This window comes from Leishmania mexicana, chromosome 24 (assembly GCF_000234665.1).
Source record: "Leishmania mexicana MHOM/GT/2001/U1103 complete genome, chromosome 24".
Lineage (NCBI taxonomy): Eukaryota > Euglenozoa > Kinetoplastea > Trypanosomatida > Trypanosomatidae > Leishmania > Leishmania mexicana.
In genome coordinates, this window is record NC_018328.1 from 612,679 (window position 1) to 625,178 (window position 12,500).

The 12,500-nt window shown below is 59.6% G+C and overlaps 3 protein-coding genes across 3 annotated transcripts; all 3 read left to right on the forward strand.

Moving 5' to 3' along the window:
• Positions 1 to 1,047: 1,047 nt before the first annotated feature.
• LMXM_24_1620 (conserved hypothetical protein) lies at positions 1,048 to 2,196 on the forward strand (the record flags this gene model as incomplete). The annotated part of the gene is made up of 1 exon (XM_003875930.1): positions 1,048 to 2,196. One exon carries the CDS (start codon positions 1,048 to 1,050, stop codon positions 2,194 to 2,196), a length of 1,149 nt encoding a protein of 382 aa, XP_003875979.1.
• A 2,697-nt stretch (positions 2,197 to 4,893) lies between these two features.
• Positions 4,894 to 6,717, forward strand: LMXM_24_1630 (putative succinate dehydrogenase flavoprotein; the record flags this gene model as incomplete). Its single annotated transcript, XM_003875931.1, has 1 exon — positions 4,894 to 6,717. One exon carries the CDS (start codon positions 4,894 to 4,896, stop codon positions 6,715 to 6,717), a length of 1,824 nt encoding a protein of 607 aa, XP_003875980.1.
• A 3,267-nt stretch (positions 6,718 to 9,984) lies between these two features.
• Positions 9,985 to 11,724, forward strand: LMXM_24_1640 (conserved hypothetical protein; the record flags this gene model as incomplete). The annotated part of the gene is made up of 1 exon (XM_003875932.1): positions 9,985 to 11,724. One exon carries the CDS (start codon positions 9,985 to 9,987, stop codon positions 11,722 to 11,724), a length of 1,740 nt encoding a protein of 579 aa, XP_003875981.1.
• Positions 11,725 to 12,500: the final 776 nt, after the last annotated feature.

Sequence of the window (12,500 nt, forward strand, 5' to 3'; positions counted from 1 at the left end):
TGGCCCCCCCCCCCCCCCCCCCACCGCAACTCCATCACGCGTGTGTGTCGCCGTACTTTGCTCGATGACGGGGCGCGCCCTCTCCTGCTCTATTCTTATTGTTGTTTCTAATCTTTGGCTCTCGTGTGCAGAGCGCGTCACGTCGAGCCTTCTGCCTCCTCCTCTTACATCCCCCCTCCTCCCCCCTCTTCCTCTCTCACTCCCCACCACACGGCGTTGCGCGCCACCATGCGAGCGGCGCATGCCACTGACTGAAGAGGAGGGAGAAGGAGGTGAAAAGATGGACGTAAAAGAAGAGGAGACGGGGCTGGTGTGTATATTGACAGAGAGAGAGAGCAGAAGATTGTGAGGCGGGGGTGGTTTCTGAACCCCCTTCTGCTGTTTGGCTGCTTCGAGCGGTGGTCGTCCATGGGCTTCTCTTCATTGCCTCTCCGCGCGCGCGTGCATGTGCGCGTAAGACGAAGAAGAGAGCAACACATAAAACGAGAGGAAAGAAAATGAAGCACCGACACACACACACACACACACACACACACACACACACACACACACACACACGCAAGGGCTTTTGCTGGTGGCTGCTTGCGCGGGCACGAAGTATGGGGGGATGCTGGTGGCGCACACAAGTTTTTGTGTATCCGGGCATGTGCCCACTCTTCGGGCGTCTTCCGCTGGCCCCTGATTTTGTTTCCATAAAAAAAACAAAGGGAAGGAAAGCACCTACCCCCGTACTCCTCCACCCTACGTTGACGCGGCAGAGCCGCCACTGCTGTCTTTGGTAACCACATCGCTCCTTTATTATTTCGCCCCTCTCTCTTATCGGTGCTGTATGCTGCGATGCATCCCACAGAAGGGCGCCACAACGCCTCTGTGCGGGGTGCGCCTTGCACTCGCAGCCGAGGAAAACAAACAAAACGCGAATGAGAGGTGAGGTACAACGTCCACCGCTACCTGTGGCACGCCACCCCCGTCCTCTTCACGTATCTCAGCACATCTGCCTTGCGCATCATCCACACACTTTCTCTCACAACCTGAAAGCGTAGTACGATGAAGCTAGGTTACTTTGATGGCATCTTTAGCCACGCGCGGCAGTCGCTTGATAACATTGTCAGCACGGCACGCAAGCATGTCTTCCCACAATCCTCAAAGGAAGCTGAGAGGCTGCACAAGGAGCCATCACGTTTGACACCGGGCCAGAGGCGGCTGGCGATTGGCGCCGCCGTTGTGCTGGGCACCATCACCGCCTGCGCCACCCTGTCGCGTGTCTTCACGCTTTTCGAGCGGCGGCGGTGCTTGCACCTCATTCAGCAGTGCGAGGGCCGCGAGACGGAGTTGTTTCTCTTCATCCTCCCTCGCTCGCCATGGGCTCCGAGTTTATGCCCGGCCTGCACACGCGTGGAGACGTTCCTGCGCGCCAACGGGATTCCGTACAGGACGATCGAGACAATCGACCCGCTCGGCGCCCCCAACGGCGAGCTCCCCTTCCTCATCTACAAGCGCCAGCGCGTTGACCAGCTCCCCAGGATGATGGAGCTCATCACGTCGGAGTTCAACGTGGCCATGGATAGCACCCTCACCCGTGATCAGCGCGCCGTGGGGGCTTCTCTGCGACGCACGCTGGAGTACAGCGTAGAGCGTTTGCTCTACCGCATCGTCTTCATCGACCACCCGTCCCTGGCAGTGGCGCAGATCACGCGTGCACTGCACATTTCTCACCTGCGCGCGCGCCTCGCTGTGCACGGCTATGCGATCAAGCTGAAGAAGCGGCTCGCCATCACCGCGTACGGCTCGCTTGTCAGTGAGCAGTGCGAGAACGAGTTTTTGCAGGACTGCGAGGCGATAGAGGCACAGATCGGCCACAAGCGGTACTTGTTCAGCGACACTAACATGACGAGCTACGACTGCGCCGTGTACGCGCTGCTCGTCCCCTTTGCGTACATGGGCAGCCATGCGTCACTGAGTGCCGCCTACTCGGCTGTGGCGGACAGCGCGGTGCTGATGGCGTACATTAACCGTATTTCGGAGCGGCTGTTTTCGGACGTCAGCTCCGGTTTTGGTATGGCGCGCACCTCTTTTGCCGCCTCCTGTATGGGCGGGAACGATGATGATACGACGTTGGAGGCGATGGGGAGAGGAGGGAAGGTCACGAACAAGTTGCTCGGAGGTGCCAGCGGCGCCACGGTCAGACGACGCTGACATCGCCGATCGCACGACACAAGCGAAGGAGGCCTCAAGCACCACATGAGGCGGGCCGAAGTGCAAGTACTGAGGGAGGTGTCTGGCGGGCGGGCATATGACACGTTCAAGACGAGTGCGAGCTGCCTCTTCGACCCCCCTTCTTTGCCGTTTAAGCTCTATGGGCGTTGTTGACCTCTAGTCCTTTGTTTTGCTTCCCACGCAAAGACCTGCTCGTCCCCGAGCCGCTTCAGGCTACCTTCATCTCTGCGGTCTCGGAGCAGCACTCCACCCCTGCCTCACAGCGCACCGCTATGTCTTCACAAGGACGGCGGGACACCCACTTACGCACGCATAGCCGTGTAGGGCCGAAAGAGTGCCCCCCCCCTCCCCCTCCCCCTTTCCTTCTGAGGCTCAAGGGCAGACGCCCTCCTTCGCTCTCACAGCCTCACAGACAGGCAATATCCTTTCACGCTCCGAGACCCACACCCACGCACGTACACGTACCTGTGCGCACTTACCGACCCAAACAACCCCACCCCCACCCACGCAGTGCTTCCTGTGTGTGACTCATGCGTATTCCCGTGGTAGCTGTGCGACTCTGACTTGTGCACCGTCATCACGCTTTCAGGCGTCTTTGAATGTTTCTCATGTCTTTGTGTCACCAACGCGTTGGTATGCTTTTCTACTTTCCATGTGGTGATCTATTTTCCGTGTCGTGCTGCTCTCTGAGGCGCCATGGTGGAGTGCACCGGGATCTCCCTCTCGCCTTCCTTGCTTTTTTTTTGTCGCCCCTCTTGGAAGAGGGCAACCGTGTGAGGCCTTTTTGAGTGTCTGCTCTTTGTGTCGCGGTGCATGCTTGTAGCGAGTGCCATCGGCCTCACTGCGCTCAAGCACGCGTTGCAATGCTTCCATCAATACAGGCTGTGCGAGGGTGACCGACTCGCCAACCACATTACACAGGAGCACACCGACGAGGAGGAGGGGTTGGCGACAGAGCTCGCGCCGAGCGAACCCCAGCGCGCACCAGCCCAGCCGCTACCACAGCGGTGTTGGAAGCCACAGCACTGCCTATGCTTGAGCAAGACGGTCGCAGCGCGAGAGTTCTTCGAGCTGGACGCCACCACGCATACAGACGAGGAGTCCGACGAGAGTGCACTGCACCAGGCAGGTTTAGGCAGGGATGCCGTGAGTGAGGTAACTGTGGGAGACGAGGCTACCGGGGAGACAACATTGCCCTTGGCGGTGAAAGAAGAAGAGACCGAGCTTTTCTATGTGCTTCCAGGAACATCGCAGGGCGAGGAGGGGTCACTGCGGAATCTTGCGGACAGAGAGAAGGCGTCGGAGGATTTAGCACCACTATTTGCGGCGCACAAAGCTGGAGGGGGAGAGGCGGATCGATGACGAGGACAAGTACGTTGCCGAGGACAGCAAGAGAAAGGTCGACGCGTAGAGGAGGAAAGGGCTTCGGGACGACAGCGAGGCGCCTAGTGTGCCCCCTCGACCAACCCCCCTGCCGGCTCACTGTCGTTGTGCTCGCTTTCCGCACGTGTCGTGGTGAAGCGGATGCCGCCGTCGCGAGGGCAGCAGGTGACGTGAACGCCGTCATCTGCCGCTCCTTTTGGCTGCCACCACCGCCACTGAGGTCGCGCTCTCCGTGTGCCGCTGCACTTGCGCTGACGATGGCTGACCCCACCTTGTCGTGGAAGGTGAAACCGGGAGCGCGGCTCGGTATCGGCAGACGGTCGCCCCCGCCGCTTCTCCCCATCTTAGCCGAAGCTGGCCAAGATGTCGCCGGCTCTGAGTGACTGCTGCAGGAGCAGGCCGTCTGCCAAGGCACCACTTCTGACACGAGAGCGTGCCACGGTGATTCGGAGGCAGCGAAGACCGGGTACGCTGAACAACGAGACTAAGTGAGCGAGTGGGGTGGTGTCGGGGGCAGAGGGGAGGCCGTAAGGGAGTCGAGTGCGGTGGGGTGTGCTTCTCCTCCAGTGTGTGTGTGTGTAAGTCGCAGCCAGCCCAGGTCTGGGGTCCTTTGGACCAACACCGCCGGCCTTTATATCGCACGTCCGTCCTACTTCCTCCTCCGGGTTTCTATCTCGGTTGCGTGCACACAGCTCAAGAGGCAACAGAGAAACAAATGGGATGGTTGAGAGCCGAAGCCGTCAACATCTCGCGGCGCGTGCGATGTGTTCGTGTCTCCTACCTAACCCCCACCCCCTCGTCTCTCTCGACGCGTGGGGCATACGGGATGATACCACCTGTGGGTGTCTGTGCGCTGATGCAGGATTCTCTATTGGAGGGCCACCACTTCCCCCTTTCCCTGCACAACAGCTGACCTACACACACGGCCGGGTTACGTCGATCTCTTCTCCTCACCGCGCCCCTCGTTGTTGTTTGCTTCTTCCAACGCATACACTGACATATGTGTATGTGCACCCTTTTCTACGCCTTACCTGTCCGCCCACCCCACCCCACGCCACACCACGACACACCACGACACACCCCTCCCTCCCTCCCTCTTCTCATCACGGGCCCTTCCACAGTCTAGAGGAAAGAAAAGAAAGCTGCACCACCAAGCAACCGTTTCTCTCAGAGTAGTATCGCCCTCACCTGCACACTGCATCTGCCTGCCGTCTTTCAACGCCGCCAATACATACACATCTACGGAAGAACGTGACACACACACACACACACACAAAGGACTCTTCTGTGAGAATGCTGCGCCGCACCTTTACGCGTCTTGCCCTTAGCCGCGCCTACCCGGTCATCGACCACACGTACGACTGCGTCGTCGTGGGCGCCGGTGGCTCTGGTCTCCGCGCGGCCATGGGTGTGGCGGCCTCTGGGTACGATGTGGCGTGCATCTCGAAGCTGTACCCGTCTCGCTCACACACGATAGCGGCGCAGGGTGGCATTAACGCTGCCCTCGCCAACTGCGAGGAGGATGACTGGCGCTGGCATGTGTACGACACAGTAAAGGGCTCGGACTGGCTTGGTGATCAGGATGCAATCCAGTACATGTGCCAGGAGGCCCCATGCGTTGTGTCGGAGCTGGAGAGCATGGGCTTGCCCTTCCTGCGCACGAAGGACGGCTTCATCTACCAGCGCGCCTTTGGTGGCCAGTCGATCCACTACGGTGGCAAGCAGGCGCGCCGCACCTGCGCGGCGTCGGACCGCACGGGCCACGCCATGCTTCACACCCTGTACGGCCAGTCCTTCCAATACGGCGTGAACTTCTACAACGAATACTACTGCCTTGACCTGATCATGGAGGATGGCTGCTGCCGCGGTGTGATGGCCATGAGCATCGACGACGGCACGATCCACCGCTTCAGGTCCAAGTACACGGTGCTCTGCACGGGTGGCTACGGCCGCGTGTACTTCACGACGACAAGCGCGAAGAGCTGCACGGGCGACGGCACGGCCATGGTGGCGCGCGCCGGCCTGCCGGCGGAGGACATGGAGTTTGTGCAGTTCCACCCCACCGGCATCTACGGCCCCGGCGTGCTCATCACTGAGGGCGCGCGCGGCGAGGGTGGCTACCTTGTGAACAGCGAGGGTGAGCGCTTTATGGAGCGCTACGCCCCCAAGGCGAAGGATCTGGCGTCGCGCGATGTCGTGTCGCGGGCCATTACGATGGAGATCCTGGCGGGTCGCGGCTGCGGCCCCAAGAAGGACCACGTGATGCTGCAGCTACACCACCTCGACCCCGCCACTCTGCATAAGAAGCTGCCGGGCATCTCAGAGAGCGCTCACATCTTCGCCGGCGTTGACGTGACCAAGGAGCCGATTCCCATTGTGCCAACGGTGCACTACTCAATGGGCGGCGTGCCAACACTGTGGACGGGCGAGGTGGTCAGCCCGCGCAACGGTGACGACAACGCGATCGTGCCCGGCCTGCTCGCCGCTGGGGAGTGCGCCTGCGCTAGCGTGCACGGCGCCAACCGCCTCGGCGCGAATTCGCTGCTGGACATTGTCGTGTTCGGCAAGTCGTGCGCCAACACGGTCATCTTCAACCTGACGAAGGAGGGCCGCAAGCAGCCCGAGCTGCGCGCCGACGCCGGCGAGGCCTCAATCGCCGATCTGGACCGCATCCTCAGTAACAAGGGCGACATCCCCATTGCCCGCATCCGTGAGCGTATGAAGGAGACGATGGCGCTCTACGCCGCCGTATTCCGCACAGAGGAGAGCATGCAAACGGGAAAAAGGATAATCGAGGAGTGCTACCGCGACTTCTCTCACGCCTTGGTGCACGACAAATCACCGGTGTGGAACAGCAACCTCATCGAGGCGCTCGAGCTGCGTAACCTGCTGACGAACGCCATGATGACGATTAGCGGCGCTGTGGTGCGCAAGGAGAGCCGCGGTGCCCACGCGCGTGACGACTACCAAGAGCGTGACGACCACAACTGGATGAAGCACACCCTCGCATACCTTGACGACGCCAAGGGCAAGGTACGCCTTGCGTACCGCCCGGTGCACATGGAGATGCTGACGAATGAGGTGGAGAGCATCCCGCCAGCGAAGCGAGTGTACTAGTTTTGTACTTTCGTTTGCACAACAACCCGGCCGTTGGTGACACAAAACGGCAGAGGAGCGGGAGTCTTCCGCGACGCTCCTTTTTCTTGCTGTCTCACCTCGCAAACTGCGCGGATACGGACATACACGCCGACCCGGACACGCGCACGCGCGCACACAGGTGAGCTGCCAAAGTATAGCTAGCAAGTTGGTTTCTCTTTTCTGTTTAAAGAGGTGCATGTCTTTTGTGTTGCACCCTGTAGGAGGTGCGCCTACATGATGCTCTCGATCCGTTTCCCCATACCTTAGCAACTATGAAAGTATGCAAGGACCTCCGCACCCCTCATGACACACGCTTGTTGTAACGAGGAGGTGAGGTGCGAGGAAGCGGCAAGCGCCCCGTCAACCCCCGTTTCTGCCCTCTTGCGCTTCAGAATCTCCGCGGGGTGGTGACGCGAGAAATCCGAGATCGCTCTCACACGCTGCTGGGATTTCAGAGGGTGGCAAGTAGAAGCCGTCAGTAAAACGCGTCATGCCGTCTCCTTAGGGTCCAGGGACAGGGCCGCGATGTGTGCGCTCTCATGATCCAACAACCCCACCCCCTCAGCTTGGATGACCTCTTGGGTCTCTCCTCTCCTCTGCTCGCACAGCATGGCAGCTGCAATGCCCACACCCCTCTTGCTCCGTACAGTCTCTCCTCCCCTTTCCTCCCCTCTCTTTCTGCAGACAATACGCCAGGTGAATAGAGCGAGTGTTTAGGCGCATCGCCTCACCCGTCACCACCCTGACAGAGACCGTCACACGTACCCGGTGGGTCTGACCTACCGGGAGAATCAGGGCCACGCATTTCCGAGGCCCTCTTAGCCGCATCCGATGAACAGCTGCTGTAGTTGGAGCGCGGTCCCACAACTTTCGTGGGCGAGAAGTGCGAGCGGCACGACAACTGCAGACGTCTGCGAAACTCGGTGAAATCGGTTGCGAGGTTGAAGCCCGCGCCCCACAAGCAGCAGCACACGGACAGGCCCTTTGCCAGCCCGTTTGCTGTGATCATGCATATGATGCGCGCAACGAGAATGAGCACAGCTGACACACTGTCTCCAGAAACGTTCGGGTGTAGACGTGGAAAGAGCGATCCTTCGTTATCAGACCCAGGGAGTTCCTCACTACCCCACAGCTGTGCCTGGCCTCGGCAGTCGGGCTAGAGCGCACGAGGGCGCTGACTATGGAGAGAGAGGGGGGCTCGAGGCCGCATTGCCACAGTAGGACGAAGTGTGCTGAAGGAGACGTGGATAAGCGGAATGCGTGCGCGAGTACGCCAGGGAGAGCGCGAGCGAGTTGTTAGGGGTTGCACAGCCAGCCGAGAACGCACGCGCTTCTCTCCCCACCGCTCCTCCATGCCTCGCCGAGGCGTGACACCAACACACATACACACAATAGCACACGAAACCAAAAGGCAAAGCGGGATGCACCGGCAAACACTGAGCCCTGACATTCACGCCTGCACTCACGGTTCACGTGTCTGTCTCACTCACTCTCTGGATTCCGCCTGCTCCCTCGCCTCGTGGAGGCGGTCGCGCGCAGCAATCGACGAGGTCGTTCGCCTGCCTTCCGCCGCTCTTTGTCGCCTTCATTTCAAAGCCCGCCTCTCTCCCTACACTTTTTTAGCCCCCCCCCCCTCCTCATCAATGGCTCTGTGTGCGTGCTCGTGAACGCGTGGGCATGTGCGCGCCTTCGTACGTGTGCGGGAGTGGGATGGCAACGAGGAGAGACGAGGGTAGCAATGGAGGGGGACAGCTGTGCGTGTTGACACGCCCGCATGCCACATACACCTCACGCCTCCCTTGCACACCCAGGCACCCAGACACCTTACGCATGCGGAAGCCTGTGAACAAGCGAACTTGAAAGTGAGACGGCTTCGTCGTGTACATCCGATGCAGATGTCATCCGTGCTTCCGCAGCGGATGTGGTGTTGTGGTGGCGGCACCAACAACGGCGCCCTACAAGATCAGCATATACATGTATGCATGTACGTCATCTCTCTCACTCAGTATGCGCATGTGTGGTAGACCCTGCTCTTGTTCTCACTGCAAAAGAAAGTGGTTGTGTGTGTGTGCGTGTGTGGAGCGGCCCGACTCGTTGCGGGAACGCAGCAGCGAGACAAGCAGTCCACCTACCCGGATGTTCGGTATTGTGTGCGATGGAGTACTTTGTTTCTCCACAAACAGAGGCAGATGCATACACACGCACCTCCTCTCTTCCTCATGCCTTGCCTCTGCTGATCTCGCCCGGATGGTATACTTCTACTTGGTCCCTCTCCCTCTTCTGCCGATCACGTACTCATCCCTCTCCACGCCATCCCCGTATCGCCCCATCATACGCACGGACATGCACACGCGCGACAGCTATTCTCAGTGTTCCCGTGTCTGTTCGTCTTTCATATCTTCCCCTTCGTTTTTTTCTTATTCGTAGCGGTGCGTCGTCCTCCCGGTCGCTTCCTCCTCCCCCTCTTCCCTTCACGCGCACGTCTCCCAGTGTATTGTGTGATGGTGTGCATGCGTGTGTGTGGGACGTGTATTTGATTTTGTTTCTCTTACCTGTTCCCCACACCCCTCGCGCAACCTCCTTCATCCGTGGACCGCTGCGCATCTCTTCGTGGTGTTTTTTTTTTTCGGTGCGGCCGACCCCCTGAAGCCCCCGCCTCTTCAGCTGCTTGTCTTGTGTCTCGCACCCTTCTTCTATTAGCCCTTCTCCCTCTTCCTCCCTTGCTGACCGGGGTGGTACGGCCGCTCTCTCTCCCAAGCGACACCCCTCTTCTCCCTAGCTGACTCGCCGAGAAGAGAGAGGTGACCGACACACACGCACACACACACACACACACACACACAGCCACAACAGGAGGTGCTTGGAAAGATACACCGATGACGACACATCCTCCCTTTAGAATCCAGTCACAGTGAACGCGCGCACGTCTTTGATTACCGTATTTTATATTCCAGCCAGGTGCCTTCCACTCCCTTTCTCCCCCCTTCCTCTCTCTCTCTTTCGGCGCCTCCTAGTCCTTCCTCCTTTCCTTTGCTTGTGGCTTCGGTTGGCAACTGTGTCCCAGAGGCATCACAGGAGCGAGCCATCCACCACCGCCGTCCACTCATCCCTCTCCCTGTTTGCGCACAGCGGGGGGAAAAGCGGCGGAGGGTAGCACATAACTAAGGCTCATCTTGACTCTACCCCTCTCTCATTCTCTCTCGCCTTCGCCCAGCATCGACCATCCCCACTGCTGAAGGCATCACCATGTCTCTCGACATCCGCGCCGGTTTTTCGAACCGCACGGTGTTCGTCACCGGCGGCACAGGCCTTGTGGGAAAGGTGCTCTTGTACAAGATTCTCAAGGAGTTCCCTGATGTGAAGCGCGTCTACTTGCTCATGCGCGGCAAGCGCTCTCGCCGGCTGAAGAAGTACCTGAACGCGCAGGAGCGGCTAGACCTCGAGGTGCTTGGATCCCCCTGCTTTGAGCCGCTACGTCAGCAATTTGGCGACGCCAAGTGGCAGGAGCTGTGCCAGAAGGTGAAGGCGATCCAGGGTGACATCACGCTTGACCACGTCGGCCTCTCTGAGGAGGACCGCGCGACACTGGCGAACGAGTTGAATTTCATCGTTCATCTCGCCGCAACCGTCAACTTTAACGAACGGCTGGATCTGGCGTTGCAGATGAACACGCTGGGTGGGTTGCGCGTGCTGGCACTGGCGAAGACGTGCCGCCACCTCCAGGCAATGGTGCACGTCTCGACGTGCTACGTCAATTACCGTCGAAAGGGCCGCAACTTGGTGAACGAGGAGCGTCTCTACCCGCCGGGATTCGATCCAGGAGAGATATGCAAGCGCGTGCTGGCGATGAACCCCAATGAAATGGAGATGGAGTCAGCGGCGCTGCTGAAGGAGTACAACTTCCCAAACACGTACACGTTCTCCAAGTGCATTGGCGAGCAGCTCATCTACAAGTACAAAGAGTCCGTCCCTATCGTTATCGTTCGCCCGTCCATTATCGGCTGCAGCTACCGCGACCCGTTTCCCGGCTGGGTGGATGCTCTGACAGCCGCGGGCGGTCTGCTGCTCACTGCGTCCCTGGGCGTGGTGCGCGAGGTGTTGTGCGACAAGGACCTCATCGCCGACGTCATTCCGGTGGACTACGTCGTGAACATTATACTCAAGGCGCTCTTCAAGACCCAGCAGCATTACAAGGCGCGCCGCCTGCGCGCGGCTGCGGCGGAGTCGGGTGAGGCGAGGACTCCAGCGCAGGCGGCCGCTGGCGCGGCGCGCAGCAGCGCAGTGCCTTTGCCTGTGGACGCCAAGGCGGGTGCAGGTGGCATGAACGTGGAGACGGGCAGCGCCGCTGCGGCGGAAACGAGCACCCTTGCTCTCATCGAGTCGCCAGCGACGGACGACTTGACCGGCAGCGGGACGACGGAGGCGGACGAGGGCCTCCCCTTCATCTACCAGGCGGCGACGTCGGCCTCGGAGAATCGTGCGACATGGGGCCGCGTGCACATGTCCATGGTGGACTTCATGAGGGGCAAGCGCCACCCGAAGGGGCTCTCCTCGATGAAAGTGACCTTGACGACCAACCGGCAGTACTACCGCATGCGCTACTACCTTCTGCGCTACATACCGTACATCGCACTCCGCTCCATGATGCAGCTGCCGCCGCCGATCGGATCGCCAGAGAAGCTTGAGGCCGTGAAGAAAATGGGCCGCGCGGTGCGGCGCGCCGACCTGCTCACGTGGGAGTTCCTCGACTTCACGCTGAACGAGTGGATATACGCCTTCGTCAACGCGAGCCACCTCGATGACGGGCTTAACACGTACTCCCGCAAGGCCTTCAGCTTCGACCCATATTCTATCAACTGGTACACCTACACGCAGGTGTATGCCTATGGCATCTTCAAGCACATTATCCGAGAGACGGGCGACTTCCAAATACCCAAGCTCCCACCGTCGGCCACGGAGGTGTTTGAGCGTGCGTCCTCCCTATAAGGGTGATGACAAGGGATGCGTTTGAGACTGCCAGCCACGCTACGCCACACCCGCTCCCCCTCTTTTTTTCCTGCTCCTCTCCCTCTCCCTCTCTCTCTGATGTTTGATTCCGAGTTCCTTGACTATATGTGCGATGTGGCGGTTCGCTGTTGCTGTTGCAGATCAGACCTCCCTCAGGCGTTGTGACGTGGTTTGGCTGTGGTGGAGGCGTATATGTTCCTTTTCTTTCCTCTTCCTTCGATCCCCTCCCCCCTCCTCCTGTTGCACCGTTTCCTGCTTCGACCCATAAACGTACGTGTCTCTGTGCCTCTTGGTGGTTGGCGATCTGATGGGGTTTGGCCTCCCTTCCTTTTTCTTCTATGTCGCTCTCCTTTTTTTTCTTGCCAATCTTCTCCTCCTCTTGCTTTTCGCGCACTGGCCGTGACTCCGGCCCTCTCCTTTTAACGTGGGGCCGCAGAGAATCAGTGCATGCGCGTGTCCGTTGTTGCGTTGTTGCGTTTTCTTCGTTGTGTATTTCTTAAGCGTGTCCTAACTCTATGCCGTAGACGATGAGTTGAGCGCCACCCTACGCTCCCCCCTCCCCTTCCCCCCTCCTTCCCTCCCCACCGGCTCTGTCACCAACGCCTCATCGCGTGATGTGCAGCAGTCGTAGACACATGCGTTACAGCAATGCACCGACTCCGCCATCTGAGTGCGGTCCCTGGATCAGCCCCTTCTGATCCGCCACTTCACAGGTCGCCTCACAACCGCTCCCTCATCACGCCGGTCGCCAACTG